Raw genomic sequence first — 21,587 nt, forward strand, 5'->3', positions numbered from 1 at the left:
ATTGGCCGTGGTACGAGCTAATGACCTTCCTGACTGACATAATGACGCCACGGAAGACCAAGACTAATGTTCATCACAGTAAAAGAACAGCATCGCAACACGACGAAGTACCATTTTCACCAGCTCTTACAGAGAAAGAGAGTGTTTCACCTGATGAAACCAACCAAGCCAGGTCTTCAAGACTGTCTGTAAGTTCAGAGGGTGGCGTTTCGATGCCTCCTCCCTCACCCACCCTACACACAAACCAAAACAAGAGATCCAAGAAATCGACAAACTCTGAGTTGCTAAATATAGAGAAGCAAAAGTTGAAACTAATTGAGCAACAAATGTCGAAATCAGAAACGCAAGATGACAGCTATAATTTTGTAGTGAGTTTGCTGCCAGCAATGCGAAAACTATCACCAGCAGCTCAGTTGAGAGTCAGGATAAAAATTCAGCAGGTTCTTTTGGAAGAATTGGAACAATCAACCACTTCCACTGCACATTCGTTGATGTCACCCTATGCACCTGAAAATCCAGTTGAAATCGTAATTGCTGGAAATCCGCAGAATGAAATAGTCATTTCTGAAATTGAACCTGATGACATTGTTATTTCAAGCCACCAAGATTCTGAAAATTTTGATACTTAAGTGAGTGAACTGTGATGTATTTTACTTCTCATTGTCGACTATGTCAAAATTTATTAAAAGAAAGTTTGAATCTATCACAATTTGTAAATCTTTCATAATAAAATGATTGCTCTAAACTTAATATTGTACTTACCTAATGGTGATCATAACTTTTTCAGGGGTAATAGCCATTCTGAAATTTGTGTTTTGCTTCTGTAATCTATTTGAAACAGACGACACTATATAATCAAATGTCTCTGTACTCATTCTGGATAACTCCAAAATTTATCCTCATCTTTTCTCAAGTCACTGTACAAATGATGAAATTCTCCTATAGCCCTCCTCTCCTTGTTGATTTCATGCACCCATTCACGACTGCGTTGAATTCTCAGAGCACTGTTTTCTATTAAAAAAGAATTTACTGGGTCGAGGAAACACGACATCGTGCTGAGACTCAATTGCTGGCCAGATCGCGTGCGCTGTATCGTGTGCAATGTGAACGCTCCATCGTATTGCATCGCTTTGGCCATTATGCTTCGCATCGCGTCGCGTCGCATCGCATCGCATCGCAGGCAGTGTAAACGTACACTAAGTGTATAGCCTTACCCCGAGATACAAGTGTCAAAATTCAAAAAGTATATAGCGCGTTAACGTTGCCTAGCTTGCTCTTGGTCGGTGGGGATATGACGTTGCAAACCGTAAAAACATTAACGGAACGTTGGAGGGAGCGCAATATGCAGTTGATTTCAAGTAGTAAGCTTGACATAAACGTGATTTCAGTAGCTGTACGATTTTTGTTGTTGTGATTGTTAAGAACATCGATACCACTGAAATACTTCGAAATGGAGGCAGTACAGCGCCTACCTATGCTGAGTTTTGCTCGAAAAACGAGCCCAGAACCTACTTCATTTGGTCCTAAACTGAAACAGGTAATTTTTGCCATAGTGCGTTTCGTAGCTGCAGCTAGTTTTTTGTTTTGAATTTAAGAACAAATTCCATGTTCACGTGATTTCGTCTAGGAGTCTGAGAACTGATATTTACTGTTGTGGGTTAACATGAAGTCGTGTGCACTCTGCAGCTGATGACAAAACCAAAAAGATAACGTGAAAAAGTTATAATAATCAAGTGCAATAAGGAAAACAATAATTTACGTAAATAAAAAAAGAGCAGTGTATTCCAGTCTCAGCAAAACGTTTTGAAGAAGAAACTAAACGCCAGCAATAAACTAGTAGAAACGGAGAATATAAACATCGGTTTTAATAGTTAAAAAAAAGATTAGAACACATAGTTTCGTCGTTGTTTGGTTAGTTTTATGTTCCATGGGTCATTTGCACGATAAATCGTAATGATGTGAAACGAGAACATTGTATATTCACACCACATACTATGTTGTAAAGGTGCCTACATTGCGTTTACAGGCATTAAAAAAAATACAGACAGATGTGGGTTAATAATGGCTTATTTTACTGAAGTGATACTCCTTATTACACTGCTCATCCACTTCTTCATACATGAATATATAAATGCAGTATGAAATTAACTTTAATTAATCAAATTATTTCCTTCACAATCAGGAAAAACACAAGGGGAAAACAGAATAATTGGGACCTGTTACCTTTGGACAATGGTGACAAAGTGAATCTCTTTTGCATAAATTTTACATGGTAATATGATACCTGACATTTCTCCAGAAAATTGCACTACTTAACACATTGCTGTTTACATTGAACATAGATGTGCTCACTATTGTATTGTGACTTTATTGATCCTCCCAGTTGTTCAATGTACAGAAGTGTACAACATAATATAGGGCAAGTCACTCAGATAATATAACAACATATAGACACAACATTGTTTTATGTAGTGTACATTACACTGAAGATATATCACCTTTCCTCCATAATGTAAGAATACCCTAAGTTGGAGTTACTTAAGGTCTTTGTGGGTAACTTTGGCCCACTGTTTGGAAAAAAGTTTTAACTTTCTTTCCCGCTAAAAATTACGTAATTAGTATGGAATAAATGCATTCACAAGATTGTGAGTTCCATGAAGTAATATTGCATTGCCAAGACGGGACTCAATGTTCATTATTAATATATGAACAGCCATTACATTCCATAAACTTATGCCTAGTGGGCTCACATAATTTAAACTAAAAACACAGTGTGTTTAGTTTTGCATTATGTGAGCATTGTGTTTAATAAAGTGAACTGTCATTTATCTGAAATACAATTTAGATAATATGCTTAACGCTTTTGTAAAACAGTGCACATTCTTACGAAATATAGGGTTACTTTAGTCTGGGCCAAAGTAACCTCAAAATGAAGATAAAGTGGTGCTAGGATCTGATTGTGAAAGTTTCTCTGCTGTACAAGATGATATCCAGCACCACAAAATGTTGAAAGGTAAACTAGCAGTTGGGCAAAATTATACAGTTCTCTACAACAAGGAAGAATATTCTGGAAGTGGTACTAAGATGAGTGAAAGCTGCTGAATTGATGTGTATGGGGAAGACCAAGTACTACTGGAAATGGCCACAGCAAAAAGGCAAACTGTTTTATTCCTGGGAGGGTTCGATAATAATCATCATTGCAACATGAGTAACAAAATGCCTCTATTTTTTAATACGACTTCAGAAATTTGTGTAATGAGACTCACATCCCTACTGTTCAATATCCCTAACATATGATATATTCTCTTTGCAAATAGTAACGATAATGTACCATGTAACATCTAAATGAATTACACAATTGGTGAAATATTCTGTACTTGTACATTGACTGTGTCACTTTCAGAATAAAGTTCGACATTTCCTGTTCTTCCTTTCAAAATGTAGTGTTTGATTTGCTCCTCATGCTGCTGAATGTGTATATTACCACTTTTTCATGAAAAAATGACTGAATGGGTCAAAGCACCCTTGAGTTTGGGTAACATTGCCCCACTTGTTTTATGGTACCATAGCAACAGATATAATATGTTTCATTTAACATCTTTTCTAATTGATGATACAAGTCTTTGACAATGCTAGAAAAATGTATTTGAAATGTTCTCTGTGCCACTATCCCTTGTTTTCTTACCACATATAAAAAGACTGGTAAAATTGGGCCAAAGTAACCCCAGTTTCAGGAAAAAAGCTTCCTAACAAAAGTACCTTTTGCCAAGAACAAGGGTGTGGCATTGCATATAATATATGCGTACTCAACACAAACAAAACCCAAGCAGAAAGACACTGAAATTGTGCAGGTTCCAGTACATGGCTACAGGTGCAGTTGATACTATTGAAGTAAACTTACTGTTGAAAAAAAAAAGTTTGTTGGTTCTTTCTACAGACAGGATACATCCTAGATGTCAGATCAATTCTGTGATGAACATTATTTTTACTTTGTCTTAGCGTTGTAGGATATAACAATATGTAAACATTTGTGTACGTGTCACTAACATAAGTCTGAGATATTTTATTAAATAGCAGTAATACAGAATATTTTTAAAATAAGTCTGTGGAAGTGGCTGTTGAATTGTGCTATGGGAACTGATTTCAAGTCAGTAGTACTTTTTGAGAATCAGTAGAGCTAATCAGTTTAAACTGTCGTAAGTTCTGTGTAGGTAATTGAAACATGGCGATTTAAAAAAAAAAAAAAAAAAAAAACTTATGTGATATAGATTAAGTCTAATAACTGGAAAAGAAACAAATTCTCACCTCAGATTGTGATTTTTCATCTTAATCTGTTATAAATCCGATATTACTGTATATGCAATATTTTTCCTCCTCGAAAGTTTGCATTTTGCTTCAACCAGACCCCAGTGTAGATTACTTTATATTCTTTTACTTCATATGCCCTCTCAATGTGATTTTTATGATTTCCATTTTTGCGGAATTCACACAACAAATAATGAGGTGCGGAAGGTATTTAAAACAATGAACCACTGAAATGAGAATAACTTGTGTAACTTTTGAAATGTTAGACTGTCAGTTACTGTAAAGAAATAATTGTTCTTATTGAATAGGAATTACTAGCCAATTAAAAAATAATTTTATTAGATAGATAAAAAAATCTATTCACCAAGCGATGGCAGAACACACACATAAAAGAAGATTGTAATTAGACAAGCTTTCGGAGCAAGTGGCTCCTCCTTCAGGCAGAAGGCTTGAAAGGGAAGAAGGAAAAGGTCTGCAAAGGTCTATGAAAAGGGGTAGATTTCAGAAAAGTTACCCAGAACTGCAGGTCAGGGGAGACATACCGCTTGGTAAGTCTCCTAGACCTCTCTAGTCCTTTCCCTTCACCCCTCGCCCTTCCCTTTCAACCCTTCTGCCTGAAAAAGGAGCCACTGGCTCCGAAAGCTTGGCTAACTATAACATTCTTTTATGTGTGTGTTCTGCTGCCGCTTGGTGAGTAGATGTTTTATCTATCCAATTAAATTATTTTGTGAAAAATTGATTGTTTTTGTTGTTATATTAACCAATTAAAAAGGATGATATATAAAAACAAAGATGATGTGACTTACCAAATGAAAGTGCTGGCAGGTCGACAGACACACAAACAAACACAAACATACACACAAAATTCAAGCTTTTGCAACAAACTGTTGCCTCATCAGGAAAGAGGGAAGGAGAGGGAAAGATGAAAGGATGTGGGTTTTAAGGGAGAGGGTAAGGAGTCATTCCAATCCCGGGAGCGGAAAGACTTACCTTAGGGGGAAAAAAGGACGGGTATACACTCGCACACACACACATATCCATCCACACATATACAGACACAAGCAGACATATTTAAAGACAAAGAGTTTGGGCAGAGATGTCAGTCGAGGCAGAAGTGCAGAGGCAAAGATGTTGTTGAATGACAGGTGGTATGAGTGGCGGCAACTTGAAATTAGCGGAGATTGAGGCCTGGTGGATAACGGGAAGAGAGGATATATTGAAGAGCAAGTTCCCATCTCCGGAGTTCGGATAGGTTGGTGTTAGTGGGAAGTATCCAGATAACCCGGACGGTGTAACACTGCGCCAAGATGTGCTGGCCGTGCACCAAGGCATGTTTAGCCACAGGGTGATCCTCATTACCAACAAACACTGTCTGCCTGTGTCCATTCATGCGAATGGACAGTTTGTTGCTGGTCATTCCCACATAGAATGCATCACAGTGTAGGCAGGTCAGTTGGTAGATCACGTGGGTGCTTTCACATGTGGCTCTGCCTTTGATCGTGTACACCTTCCGGGTTACAGGACTGGAGTAGGTGGTGGTGGGAGGGTGCATGGGACAGGTTTTACACCGGGGGCGGTTACAAGGGTAGGAGCCAGAGGGTAGGGAAGGTGGTTTGGGGATTTCATAGCAATGAACTAAGAGGTTACGAAGGTTAGGTGGACGGCGGAAAGACACTCTTGGTGGAGTGGGGAGGATTTCATGAAGGATGGATCTCATTTCAGGGCAGGATTTGAGGAAGTCGTATCCCTGCTGGAGAGCCACATTCAGAATCTGATCCAGTCCCGGAAAGTATCCTGTCACAAGTGGGGCACTTTTGTGGTTCTTCTGTGGGAGGTTCTGGGTTTGAGAGGATGAGGAAGTGGCTCTGGTTATTTGCTTCTGTACCAGGTCGGGAGGGTAGTTGCGGGATGCGAAAGCTGTTGTCAGGTTGTTGGTGTAATGCTTCAGGGATTCCGGACTGGAGCAGATTCGTTTGCCACGAAGACCTAGGCTGTAGGGAAGGGACCATTTGATGTGGAATGGATGGCAGCTGTCGTAATGGAGGTACTGTTGCTTGTTGGTGGGTTTGATGTGGACGGACGTGTGAAGCTGGTCATTGGACAGGTGGAGGTCAACATCAAGGAAAGTGGCATGGGATTTGGAGTAGGACCAGGTGAATCTGAAGGAACCAAAGGAGTCCACATCAAACGGTCCCTTCCCTACAGCCTAGGTCTTCGTGGCAAACGAATTTGCTCCAGTCCGGAATCCCTGAAGCATTACACCAATAACCTGACAACAGCTTTCGCATCCCGCAACTACCCTCCCGACCTGGTACAGAAGCAAATAACCAGAGCCACTTACTTTCCTACGTGGAATGTTTCCCTATATATATATATATATATATATATATATATATATATATATATATATATATATATATATATATATATATATATAACAGAGGGAAACATTCCACGTGGAAAAAACATATCCAAAAAGAAAGATGATGAGACCCACCAAACAAAAGCGCTGGCAGGTCGATAGACACACAAACAAACACAAATATACACACAAAATTCAAGCTTTCGCAACAAACTGTTGCCTCATCAGGAAAGAGGGAAGGAGAGGGAAAGACGAAAGGATGTGGGTTTTAAGGGAGAGGGTAAGGAGTCATTCCAATCCCGGGAGCGGAAAGACTTACCTTAGGGGGAAAAAAGGACAGGTATACACTCGCACACACACACATATCCATCCACACATATACAGACACAAGCAGACATATTTAAAGACAAAGAGTTTCAACTCTGTGTGCGTGTGCGAGTGTATACCCGTCCTTTTTTCCCCCTAAGGTAAGTCTTTCCGCTCCCGGGATTGGAATGACTCCTTACCTTCTCCCTTAAAACCCATATCCTTTCGTCTTTCCCTCTCCTTCCCTCTTTCCTGATGAGGCAACAGTTTGTTGCGAAAGCTTGAATTTTGTGTGTATGTTTGTGTTCGTTTGTGTGTCTGTCGACCTGCCAGCACTTTCATTTGGTAAGTCACATCATCTTTGTTTTTAGATATATTTTTCCTACGTGGAATGTTTCCCTCTATTTTATATATATATATATATATATATATATATATATATATATATATATATATATATATATATATAAAGATGATGTGACTTACCAAATGAAAGTGCTGGCAGGTCGACAGACACACAAACATACACACAAAATTCAAGCTTTCGCAACAAACTGTTGCCTCATCAGGAAAGAGGGAAGGAGAGGGAAAGACGAAAGGATGTGGGTTTTAAGGGAGAGGGTAAGGAGTCATTCCAATCCCGGGAGCGGAAAGACTTACCTTAGGGGGAAAAAAGGACGGGTATACACTCGCACACACACACATATCCATCCACACATATACAGACACAAGCAGACATATTTAAAGACAAAGAGTTTCAACTCTGTGTGCGTGTGCGAGTGTATACCCATCCTTTTTTCCCCCTAAGGTAAGTCTTTCCGCTCCCGGGATTGGAATGACTCCTTACCCTCTCCCTTAAAACCCACATCCTTTCGTCTTTCCCTCTCCTTCCCTCTTTCCTGATGAGGCAACAGTTTGTTGCGAAAGCTTGAATTTTGTGTGTATGTTTGTGTTTGTTTGTGTGTCTGTCGACCTGCCAGCACTTTCATTTGGTAAGTCACATCATCTTTGTAGGAATAAGATTTACAATAAGCTTTTCACTTACCTTCTTTTCTCATGGTTGGCTGCAGTTCTTCATGTCTAGGGGCTGATTCATGAAGCCGAAATTTTCATATTTTTAGTATCTCATGGATCCAATTGACATAATTAACTTCGAAGTAAGCCTGTGGAATTTTCTGTTTGTTTTCACTATAATTTATTCTCTCACATTTTTCTATGTCACACTGTCTTTTTTGCATTGTCACATCAAGAAACTCAGAATTACATTGTTCTCACAAAACACAAAAAACACGTCCGGTCACATCAGAGGCATGCCTACTACTACTTCACTCTGCGGTAAGAAAAATATTCCAAAGGGTTTACAAATTTTCTTCACAAGCGAATTTTTGTTAATGTATATTATTATTTTGTAAATGAATCCAGAAATAAAGACAATAAATAGCACCAAATCGCATTATTAATAATAGAAATTTTAAGTGTGCTAAATATCTCATAATTTCAAATGTTTCTTAAAAAAAAAAAAAAAAAATTAACTGTACATTCAGAGCTAGTACATTTTGATTGTAACAAAGAAAATAAAGTAATTTTGTTTTATAGATTTTAGCTTGTGCAAATCGTATGAATTTTTTTTTTTTTAGATAATCAGCTTAGATAATATTAACCTGTTCCGAATTCCAAAGTTAGGGCATCAACTACTTCTGTTGAGGAAAAGTAATGCTAGAGGGTCGTGTCCCTTTACAATATCCCTGCCACAAAATTTGGAAACAATATGTTTACAATATTTTGTGACAGACTATATGGTTTGCCAAATGGTGTACAAAATGATGCTAAAAGATAGAATACAGATGTATAGAAATATTTGTACATATATCATGACATGGTATTCAGATTTTCAGATCTGTGGAACATACTGTCACAAGACAAATGATACAAACTCAATACTACAATATTACAACACTAAACTATAGAAATAAGTGCAGAGACAATGTAAATTACTAGAATTACAAATTGCAAGTTTACATCTGTAAAGTCACACCTCCAAAATCTTCAAAAGAGAAGAGAAAAAAAGTAAGAACCCTTGTGTATGACGAATGAGCTGACTCGAAAAACTCATGACGATGGGTACAGACCAGGAGAATGTACTCAGTGATGAGGAGGAATACAACACTAAATCAGAGTGTTTAAAAATATGTTGACTCATGAAAGGGCAAAATAGTGAAAAAATTAGGGTCTAAGCTTACAATGTGTGGACTGAATCCAAACTACACTGAGTACACACCAGCAAAAAATGCTTTGACACAACAGAATGAATAAAGTTCACAATCATATATCAATAAGTTCAATCACATGTAAAGAGTAATTATAGGAATCATGTAGCCCCAATCAATAGTTACACACTCTCCTTGAGTGCACACACACAGACGCAATGACCAGGGGCACCCAAAACACTGTTAAGCATGAGTTTACCCCAACTCAAGTTCCAATATTGTAGCACTCACGATAAATACAGGTAATCAGAGTAAATACAGGTAATCAGAGTCATAAATAGCTTTGAACGATGACATAATCGAGTATCTTGTGACTACCAGGTCACAAACTTTTTCAAGCCTAGTGCAGATCTGGGTCAGGTAACAGAGGATGTAGGTGCTTTTTGCAAGGATTTCACAAAGGAGGATGCTGTGGTTATAGTGGGTGGCCTGGGAAATAGCATTGGCAGAGACTCTGAATATTCCATAGAGAGTGACCTGGTGAAGATAGCGTCAGCAACGAAGCATACAAGTGTGGGATTTGTGTCTGTGTTGAGACGCCATGATCGGCCTCATTTGAACTCTTCCGTAGGGAGGGTGAACTTGGAGTTGGAGTGGCTGCTTAGGATGGATATAGGGTTCCATATTGGTTTGATTCCTGTGGATGCTATTGATAGGTGGGACTACACTAGGCATGGCCTTCACCTCAATAGGAAAGGGAAGGGAAAACTGTCTGGGTTGATTGCAGAAAACTTGGGGGGGGGGGGGGGGGGGGGCACTGTCACAAGTGGTAAAATACCAGTGGTCACAGGTGTCAAAGGAATGCCTTTTTTTAGGATAGGGAAGGGGGAAAGAAAACGAGTTTTAAGAGAGATTGGCAGACACACTCAGTTTGAGAAAACAGATGAACAGGAGTCAGATTTTATCATACAGCCTCCGTTTAAACAGTGTTTAACAGAAAGTAATCAGAAACTGCCAGTTCATCTTCGCCAAAGCAGTTACAATCCCATTAGTATGCAGTATCAGTTATCTTTATTACACCAGAACATTCCGGGACTTAGAAATAAAGTTGATGAACTACTCATTTGTATCGATGAAATGAATTCATCTAACCAAATTGACATAATCTGCCTCTCTGAACATCAAGTGACCACTGATATAGATATGTTAGACATTTCAGGATTTAAGCTAGCTTCCTACTTCTGCAGAGTAGATATGGATGGAGGAGGAGTTGCCACATTTATCAAAAACTGCCATAAATTCAAGAACATTGACATTAATAAATTCTGTTTAGAGCAGCACCTAGAAGCATGTGCAACAGAAGTAGAGTTCCATAACAGATCCTATATAATAATAACTATTTACCGAACACCTGCAGGAAATTATAATCTATTCTTAGATCATCTAGAAGCTCTTTTGGGTTATTTAACAGGAAGAAACAAAGAAATTTTGATTGCTGGTGACTTTAATACAGATTTTCTAATGCAATCTTCCAGTAAACATTCACTGCAGTTAGTAATGTTGTCTTTCAATCTAACTCACACTGTAAACTTTCCAACTAGGATCACTAAATCCTCAAGGACAGCCATTGATAACATTTTTATAGACAAATCAAAGGAACAAAATCATATCATAAAACCTGTTATAAATGGACTATCAGATCATGACATGCAGCTCGTTGTTTTAGATGTAAATTCTAAGCAGATTATGAAGACTGCTAAATCTGAGTACAGGAGAGTAGTCAATCAACCAAAAATTGAGTGTTTTAGAAAACTGCTCAAAGATATGAACTGGAAAGATGATTATAGTGCTCATGACATGAAAGAAAAATATAATACATTCATGAACAATGTCAGTACCATGTTTGAAAACTGTTTTCCTCTAAAAGTTACTCAAATTAAACAGAAGTCTATAATAAAACCATGGATTACACAAGAAATAAAGATTTCCTGTAAGACAAAAAGGAAAATGTATCTGTCGACCAAGAATAGCTCCAATGCTGATGATTTAGCTAAATACAAGGAATACTGTAAAACATTAAAAAAAGTAATTCAGATGTCTAAACAAATGCACTACGAGAAGAAGATAGCAATGTCAGGGAACAAAATAAAAGCAATATGGGATGTAGTGAAAGAACAGACTGGTAGAACCAGAAAGGAACAGGAGCAAATAGCACTAAGGGTAGATGACACATTAGTAACTGATGGGCATAGTGTGGCAAATCTATTTCACAAGTACTTTATATCCGTTACTGATAGAATGGAATTGTCAGGATCAGTAAATAATGCCCTTGAATATCTGAAACTAGCCTTTACAAATAGCTTCAAGTACATGAATATATCACTCACTTCACCAAAAGAAATAATGTCCATAATAAAATCTTTAAAAACAAAGCATTCTAGTGGTTACGATGAAATATCAACAAAGTTAATTAAGGCATGTTCTTGTGAGTTTAGTACAATTCTAAGTTACTTGTGTAACCAGTCAATTATAACTGGGACATTTCCTGACTGGCTAAAATATGCAGATGTTAAGCCTCTATTCAAGAAAAGGGATAAAGAGATACCATCAAACTACAGACCGATTTCACTTTTGCCAGCACTCTCCAAAAATTTAGAAAAAGTAATGTACAGGCAGCTGCTCAACCATCTGACCACAAATAACATATTATCAAGAACACAGTTTGGATTTCTGAAGGGTTCTGATATCGAGAAGGCTATTTACACCTACAGTGAAAATGTACTTAATTCATTAAATAAAAAATTACAAGCAGCAGGTATTTTCTGTGATTTGTCAAAGGCATTTGATTGTGTGAACCACAACATCCTTTTAAGTAAATTAGAATTCTATGGTGTCACGGGCAGTGCTGCAAAATGGTTCAAGTCGTACCTAACATGAAACAAAGGGTGTCAGTACAAGGGACTAGTGAATTAAGTCATCAGTCATCATCAGAATGGGAAGAAATTACATGTGGTATCCCACAAGGATCCATCTTAGGGCCATTGCTTTTTCTTGTGTACATTAATGATCTCTCATCAGTTACACTGCCAGAAGCAGAGTGCGTTTTGTTTGCAGATGGCACAAGTATTGCAATAAATAGTATGTCAAGTGTAGTTCTAGAAAGATCTGCATATGATATTTTCATGGATATTAATAAATGGTTTAAAGCCAACTCACCGACATTAAACTTCGAAAAGACTCACTATTTGCAATTTAGAACCTGTAAGAGGTTTCCACCCAGCATATGCATAAAATACGAAGAAGAGCAGATAGAAGAGGTTGACAGTCTTAAATTCCCAGGATTACAACTTGATAATAAATTCAGTTGGGAAGAGCACACCACAGAACTGCAGAAACGCCTTAACAAATCTGTATTTGCAATTCGAGTGCTAGCAGACATAGGTGACATAAAAATGAAAAAGCTTGCATACTTTGCCTACTTTCATTCCATAATGTCATATGGTATAATATTTTGGGGTAACTCTTCAAGTCAAAGAAAAGTTTTCAGAGTCCAAAAGCGTGTAATACGTATTATTTGTGGAGTAAATTCACAGACGCCCTGTAGAAACCTCTTCAAAGAACTGGGTATACTAACTACTGCCTCTCAGTCTATTTACTCATTAATGAAATTTGTCCTAAATAATATATCTCTTTTTCCAACAAACAGCTCAGTTCATACATGCAATACCAGGAACAAAAATGATCTGCACAAGGACTTAAAAGCACTTACTTTAGTTCAAAAAGGGGTCCACTACTCAGGAACACTCATCTTCAATAATTTGCCAGTAAACATAAAAAATTTAGTTACAAATAAAGATCAGTTTAAAAGGAGCCTGAAAGACTTACTAGTGGCCAACTCCTTCTACTCCACTGACGAATTTTTTAATAGAAACAAATGATGTATTGTATATATTCATACTATTAGTATTGTTATTTCAGCTAAAAAAAAAAAACGTTGACATGTTCCACATCCACGAGGATCTCCTCAGCGTGGATCTACGGAATGTAAACTAATCTGATCTAATCTAATCTAACCAAAATCAGTGTATGAAATAAGACATATATACATCTTGTTATACTGTCTACACTAGTAAATGTCTTCCACACTATTTGCTAATTGTTCATAGGAACTAGCCTACACAGATAGCAGCCTAGAAGATTCATTTACAGTTGTTTAAAAAAAAAAAAAAAAAAAAAAAAAAAAAGACTGATTTCAAGTTACATAATGTATTGGAAAGTTAGTCCTCCTACTTGAAAAAGCATACATTTATGTGGAATAACACTGTCCACGCCAGTGACGATTTTTCTAAACAAATAGTTCTGTGAATTCTTCATATAGGATAACCTCTTGGCTAACAATTTACAATCTCAGTCACAACACTGATGTAGCTGACAGATGCTTGAGTACATTATCCAGTGCCTGTTGTCTCTTGTATGCTGACTGGACCAGCAAGGGTACATCCATACAGTAGTGTGGGATTGGATCCACCCACTTCTTCCCTAGATTTCTTATCACACGCTCCAATGATTAGGTTACTTCCTGTTTACATTCACATCAAATCCTGCAACATTGTTTTGTGTAGTAAATATACTGTCCAATACCGTGCAAAAGCAAGTATATAGGATTTACGTCAGATAGGATTAAAAAGTATTCACAAATGAAACTTTAATAAACAGAGCCAAATGCAATGAAAAAAAGAACTATTTAAGTGATAAAGCACAAATCTATTACAAAAACAATTATATAGTTGTATCAATCTGCAGACATAATGTACAAGGTGGAGAAAAATTGTGTCACAAAATTTTAACCCTGGATAGCTAATGCCAGTGGGAACCAAAATTACTAATGTTGTGTAGGTCGACAACCCACCATTTTTAAACTACGGGAACTTTGTGCCACATGCTCTGAATGGCTGTGGGATTGCTCTGTTGCCGTTCATCTGTTGTGGGCAGCGCTATGGTTGTCATACAGAAAGCGTGGCGGCACACTATTCATTTGAAGAACAAGATAGGGCTTTTGTTTATGGACTAGCCTGCAGTAATGTGCATGGAACTCGACAGTTGTATGAGGAGTGGTACCCAGCAAAATGCCACCCACATCCAAAAATGTTCACAGCAGTTCACCGGCAACTTGGTAAAACAGGCTCGTTAGCGGGATAGCATGGTGATGCTGTAAGACCTTGAACATAACAGGATGCTACATTTGAAGAGACTGTTCTCGCGCACTTCAAGGAATCACCTACAATAAGTACTCGAGTGGTTGGACATGATATGGGGGTCATTCATCAGTTAGTCTGGGAGGTTTGGAGGGATGACAGCCAGCATCCATTTAGTTTCCACCCTGTCGAAGACTTAAATCCTGTGGTGGACTATGAACATAGGCTAGGGCTTTACCAATGGGTACTGCAACATGTCGCACGAGATCCCAACTTCCCCTCCATTGTGTTCTTTGCTGATGAGTGCACCTTCCAACAGGATGGCCTTTACAACAATAGAAACGTTCATTACTGGGCAAGGGGAAATTCTCACATCACGTACGTCTATAGACACCAGGAACAATTTTCTCTCAACATTTGGGGAGGCATTGTGGGTGATCATCTGATTGGAGCGGTCCGTCTACCTCCTCGACTTACCGGAGAAAATTACCTTCACTTTTTGGAACAAACTCTACCCAGCCTGCTGGAAGATGTTCCCTGGACATATGGCTTTGCATGTGGTTGCAGCATGATGGGGCACCCTCACGCAACAGTTGTGCTGTGTGCGGATATTTAAATGAACTCTTCGACAGCCGGGTAATTGGCAGAGGTGCTCATAGGATATGGCTCCTGCGATCACCAGACCTCACGTCACCAGACTTTTTCCTGTGAGGATTCTTCGAGTTTCTAGTTCACCCAGCCGGATGCGAATAACATCGGGGCAATGCCAGGAATCTTTGAATGAGTTTGGCAGAACACCGTTCGATGTTACCAAGCTTGTGTCACATCAGTGGGTCTCCAGTTTGAGCACCTGCTTTAAGTAAACAATGTCCTAGCTGCAAAAAAGGACCTTTTCGGGGCCGACACAGTATGTAAAAGACTTTCTTACGTGAACTAACAGCTGTTTGTTGGTTTGTTCGTGGTATGTCTTATCATGAAACTACAATAGATGCGTTGGGACTCTGGTGGATTCGCCCCCAGGCCCGTAGAGTGGAAGACTGGCATGATATTACCGAGCGTGCGGGCCATCTTGGATACATCTCAATCTCCGGCAGGCAAAGCATTCACAACTGTGTGTTGTCCAGAGCATCTGGCAACAGGGCAATCCCACGGCCAATTGGAGTGCGTGGCGCCAAGTTTCCGTAGTTTAAAAGTGGTGTGTTGTCGACTTACACAACAGTAGTAAATTTGGTTCCTAGTGGCATCAGCTATCCATGGTCAAAATTTCGCTATCCAGGGTTAAAATTTCGTGACACAATTTTTTTCCACCTTGTATATTTTCTTCCAAGCAACGGCCTTGCTGCAGTGGATACACTGGTTCCCGTGAGATCACCGAAGTTAAGCGCTGTTGGGTGTGGCTGGCACTTGGATGGGTGACCATCCAGGCCTCCATCCACTGTTGCCATTTTTCGAGGTGCACTCAGCCTCGTGATGCCAATTGAGGAGCTACTTCACCGAATATTAGTGGGTCTGGTCAAAGAAAACCATCATAACGACCGGGAGAGCGATGTGCTGACCACACGCCCCTCCTATCCGCATCCTCAACTGAGGATGATACGGCAGTCGGATGGTCCAGATGAGCCACTTGTGGCCTGAAGACAAAGTGCTATATATTTTCTTCTAGACTAGGGATCACTAGGCATCCATGTTCAAAGGTTTTGTCTTCGATACTAAAAGTTAAAAGTACCTGAAATTTACCAATTTGCTTTGCTTACCTGTAGCTCCTCTTATCTTTACACCTACACTGGGCATTTCCACAAAATTCTTACTATACCTAATTTTGTCTCTAAATTGCTCAGATTTACCACAAATTGGGCTTCCCGTATCAATCAAAAAGTGATAAATTTTATTCTCAAGGTAAGGACACCCAAAATGTGAATCATCATCTCTGATAGACACTTATGCAAAACATCACTTTCAATTTCATCAAATGCTACATCCACACTGTCATTACTGGGTTTCATCAGATTTACTGGTATCATCACATTACTTTGGTTACTCATGTTGTCAGTCAAAGATTGAACATAATGAATGGATTCCATGACACAATTAACATCACTTGTTACAGAAGGAATACAAAACACATTTCTGTGAAAACTACACTTCCTGCTTAGATCTTCTTTCTTACAATATCACATACTTCACTTACCTTACCTGTATTGTCTCCATCATTCACAAATAACTCTGAAATTTCATTATTTTTAAACTCCTGAAATACCTGATACTCACCATCATCATCATATTCCTCAAAAATTACTTAATCAACAACATCACTAACAATACAAGTTTCATCTCCATCAGAGTCACTTACCTCACCTTCTTTCATTTGCAATAAGCCACCAGTCTCAGACTTACTAACCTCATTTACTTGCCAGCTCTCATTCACATCTACATCAAAAATATCATGTAGTTCAGATCCAATACAGTCATCACCTGATTTACATACATCAATAACACAGTTTTCCGACCAAGAGAACAAATCATTAGTACATACTACATCAAAATTCTTGCTACTCTCACAGTCTTTTTAGTGATTAGTACCTACATTACCATAACTGAACATAGTATCCCAAAACTTTTGATTAAAACATAAATGAGAAATCTGATATTCCTTCTGTTCAATTTTAGATACATGTGCCATATCATTAACACTGTTATTATTGTCTAATTGTAAATGTTACTTGGGGGTCCTATGCTTGTTGTTTTCCTCACCCCAAAGCTGTGGATCTTCATTGAGGTGAACTGCTATTTCCGAGGTAGTTACTTCAATGATTGTTTCTTCTATTAAAATGCCCATAGTTATCGCCATTATTTGTATCCTGCTGATGTTCAAATTTCTCTCTCTGTTGGCACTTTGATCCTGATAGAACTTACCATTAGGCCTATCTCTGTTTCTGTAATTATTCCCATTGTGATTTCTTTCATTCCAATTATTATGGTACATATTTCTTTTCTTTTAAGTTGGTTCTTACAAAATTCTTTCAAAGTACTGTCCCTATTCCTATAATTAGAATCATTCAAAAATTCACTTTTAATTCTCCCCTGTTCAGCTTCTGACCAAAATTTATTTAAAAAACTTTTTTTGAAACTTTTATATGTTTCCCACTGACTTAAATTTAAATTGACCCATGATAGAGTGTTACCTTCAAGACATCTTGTAACAAATTTAACTTTTTGGTTGTCATTTATGCCTGACACAAAACTATATAGTGGTCCAGAAAATCCACTGGATGTAAATTGTCTGATGGAAAACTTTTGATTGGAGTGTTGGACCATGCAATACCATTGTTTGCATATAGACTTTGGTTCACACATGAACTGCTGAAATTTTTTGATCTATATTTGCATATTGTTTTCAACATTAAAATTTTTTTGGTTTTAAACTGGCAGTGTTTTGTTCCATTTTTCCACTATGGCCTTTTGTTCAACTCTGATGTCATTAACATTCTTGCCGATTCAACCACCACCTCATTTTCCAAAACAACAAATTTATTTTCTAAAACATCAACATTTTCATTCACACTTTTAACCCATTTTTTAGCTATGAAACTGGATTGCCAAGTTGGTCCATTTGATCTTGTATCCTGTCCATTTTAATATTGTTTTCTGTTTTCAGGTCATTTAATTCTCCTTGTAGTGAAGTAAATTTGCTATTGTTATCTGTTTTTATTTCAGTTAACTGATCATTAACTGCACTAAATTTGCTTTTGTTATCTGTCTTCATTTCCTTGAGATTTGCCAAAATTAACTGCAAAATATCACTTTTTACTGTTTCTTTGCTGACTACGATTTCATGTGGCTCAGACGTGTCCTGACTGAATCCTACAGCTTTCACTTCTACCTTGATCCTACCCTTGTCTCTATTCATTTTGTTAACAAGCACACGAGCCCACAAACAAATTAACTTCACAAATAGTTTGTACTTATCATTCCTTTTTGATGCCCGGGTTGTAGTTTTAAAGTCTTCTTTCATTGGATCTGGTCCTTCATTGTTGTTAGTACATTGTCACTGTTGATATGACTTGCCTTGTTGGGCACCCCTTGGTCTTCTTTCTGCATGTCATCGGAAATTCATTTATACATAGTCTGCAAATGACACAAATCACTCTCCCTTCTTTTGCAACAGACAAAACTTCATTATTAGCCAATTGATCCCAGTCTGTCCCCCACTTGTAATCTCCCCGTCCCTCAAAATTTGTTGATGTTGTCACTACTGTTTTTGATGATAAAGTCACCTTTTTCAAAAATACGAGAGGAGTAAGATTTAAAATACACTTTTTACTTATCTTCTTTTCTCGTAGTTGGCTCCAGTACTTCATGTCAAGGGAATGATTTTTGAAGCTGAAATTTTCATATTTTTAGGATCTCATGGTCCCAGTTGACATAATTAACTTCAAAGTAAGCCTGTATAATTTTTTTTTGTTTTCACTGTAATTTATTATCTCACATTTTTCTATATCACACTGTCTTTTGAACTTTCATATTAACAAACCCAAAATTACATTGTTCTTCCAAAATACAATAACATGTCCAGTCACATCAGAGGCATGCCCACTACTACTTCACTCTGCGGTGATAACAATATTCCAAAGGGTTTACAAATTTTTTTGACAAATGAATTTCTATTAATTTATATTATTATTTTAGAAATGAATCCAGAAATAAAGATAATAAATATCACCAAATTGGGTAATTAATAATAATGTGCTAAATATCTTATGATTTCAAATGTTTCTAAAAAAAGTAATTTTAACTGTACATTCAGAGCTAGTACATATCAATTGTAACAAAGAAAATTAAGTAATTTCTTTTTACAGATTTTAGCTTGAAATATAACACATCTTGTGCAAAATCATATGATTTTTTAAGAAAAACAGCTGAGATAATATTAACCTGTTCAAAATTAAAAAATCTGTTCTGCTATTGACTACTTCTGTTGAGAAAAAGTAATGCTAGAGGAGGGTGTCCCTTTACAATAGGGTATACTAAATATGTGATAAAACCATCTCTTTTGACCAGTAGTGTCGCTATTCACACTAAATTGGAGCTATGGTGGCAGACTAATCTATACCTTAGTCTGAAGTCTAGGTATTTTGGAGGGTGACAAATTCATTGTGAGTTGGCGGAGCCAACAAGTGTTGTAGAATAAACATTGTACTGTTGTACTGGACTGTAGTGTAGACCGGGTCTAGGTTAGGTTGGAAGGTGAGCCAATGAATGTATCACAAAAAGACCTGTTTTACATAAAGGTTGCACCGCTGGAGTGATCCGTAGGATAGACTGAGATTCAGATTAGAATGGAAGATGACAGTCTGTTTGGGAGCTGCAAAACCAACAAATGTCATGACAGTCCTTTTATATGGTTGCTGTATTAGTCTCCCTGATTGAAACCTCTGTAATCTGACCTTTTTGAGTTCTGATTAAGTTTCAAGGCATCAACATTACATCATTGCCATTCAAAAAGTCCATATTCCTTCTGAGCTGGTGATATACAATGTAGTCAGAAACAGTCTGAAAAGCTTGTAAGGGTTTTGAAGGGTTGTGCTGCGAAATAATTTTAAGAAAAAAGTATGAGACATTGTGTCATTTCAGAGTTAATTAGCATTGAAGTTAGCCAATCAGGCCATTGTGCAGATGAATTCAAGCAGCCTGCCAGCGACACTGTCACCAAACTTGTTCTTTGTTTGGTTTCCTGAAATCTAACAAGAGCATGGTACAAAAATTGGATATGGGACAGTAGTACGGATCGAACCCATGTCAAAGGCTAAGTGGTCTAGTGTGCTATCATCTACACTATCATAACAGCTGATACTAATTGTATATGATGGGCCACTTGAATTTGCATGCATGATGGCCTGTTTGGCTGATTTCAGTTAGACACAAACGGTGCAACATATAAAATGTTTTTCTTAACAGTTCCGTCTCAGTACCACCCACTCAGCAACATCCCTGCAAAATTTTCGAACTGTTTGTGGCTGCCCTGTAGATTGATAGTTAAAATATGTTGGCCTGCATGATTTCATAGTTGTCATACTGGTTGATAACCTCAGTGGCAAAAAGCTGATGGGTTTTACTGTATTCCTCAATGCATGTGTATGGGTTGGTCCTTCTGTCACTTTTTGGTGTAGCTTTATGAGTCTGAAGTTTGTAGGTATACTACAGGCCAAGATAATGCAACAAGATGGAGTTTTTGAGGCTAAAAGACAGCAGAAGTCAATACTGCCACTTTTAATTCATCATTGGAAATATTAAGAACTCAAAAATTATCACAAATATTGGTAGCAGCTACATTACAGTAGAACATACAGTTTGGCTTAAAGAATAGGAAAAGATGATGTATTATCAGCATTTACGTGTTGGATATCATGTAGTAGATATGACAAGGATGCTGGATTTGCACTTGGACAGAAAGATTTATGCATGATGTGATAGGTGAAGGACTCTAGAGTATGGCTTTAAGGCAGTTAGTGACCACTAAACTAAACACCATAGGAATGCTAATGTCTAGTCCCACTAAAATCGTGACATAGCCAAATTCAGGTGACCTATACAGATAGGGTTTATTGAATCATATGTATGCAGTGCCTTTGATGTTACATTTAGTAGACCATAGTGCCAACACAAGACCACAAGCTACACAGTTGTCACCCTCACGAGATGGCCATTCCCACAGCATGTGGCATGCAACATTTTGAGCCAGATGAATGTGTATTGTGTTTCCAGATTGTTGAAATGCTGAATTTAGATATTTAGCTTCAGAATTATTCCATGCTTTAACAGTAAGTACTGCAGTACTATAGCTGACAGAGACAAACAGTAATGGAATTTTAGTCTCTGGTATGCATTAGTTGGCTACATCAACATCTATATATATGTTCTGCAAGACCTGTACAGTGTATTGTAGAGGATAAATTGCACCAGTATTATTTAAACCATTTTCTGTTGCTTTCATGACTAGAATGAGGAAATGATTTTCCTTGGGGCATAACATACCTCAATCTCTCATCATATTCTCATGATCCTGATGTAAGATGTATGCTGAATGGAGATAAACTGTTCTACAATCTTCCTTTACTACCAGTTGTCTTAATTTACCCTACAGAGTTTCATGAGAGCCCTGTTGTTTTATTTTCAAAGATACACATTAAAGTTTCCAGGGCGTCTCAGTTCTAC

At 37.8% G+C, this 21,587-nt stretch overlaps 1 protein-coding gene across 1 annotated transcript in view; it reads left to right on the forward strand.

The window, feature by feature from the left end:
* The first annotated feature begins 1,195 nt into the window (after positions 1-1,195).
* The window catches only part of LOC126259705 (tyrosine-protein phosphatase non-receptor type 23-like), a 196,136-nt gene continuing 175,744 nt past the window's right edge, over positions 1,196-21,587 (forward strand). Inside the window, exon 1 of the mRNA XM_049956677.1 lies at positions 1,196-1,537. Coding sequence (XP_049812634.1) covers positions 1,451-1,537 — 87 coding nt within the window. The 5' untranslated portion in view covers positions 1,196-1,450. The remainder of the gene's footprint in view (positions 1,538-21,587) is intronic.

This window comes from Schistocerca nitens, chromosome 5 (assembly GCF_023898315.1).
Source record: "Schistocerca nitens isolate TAMUIC-IGC-003100 chromosome 5, iqSchNite1.1, whole genome shotgun sequence".
NCBI lineage: Eukaryota > Metazoa > Arthropoda > Insecta > Orthoptera > Acrididae > Schistocerca > Schistocerca nitens.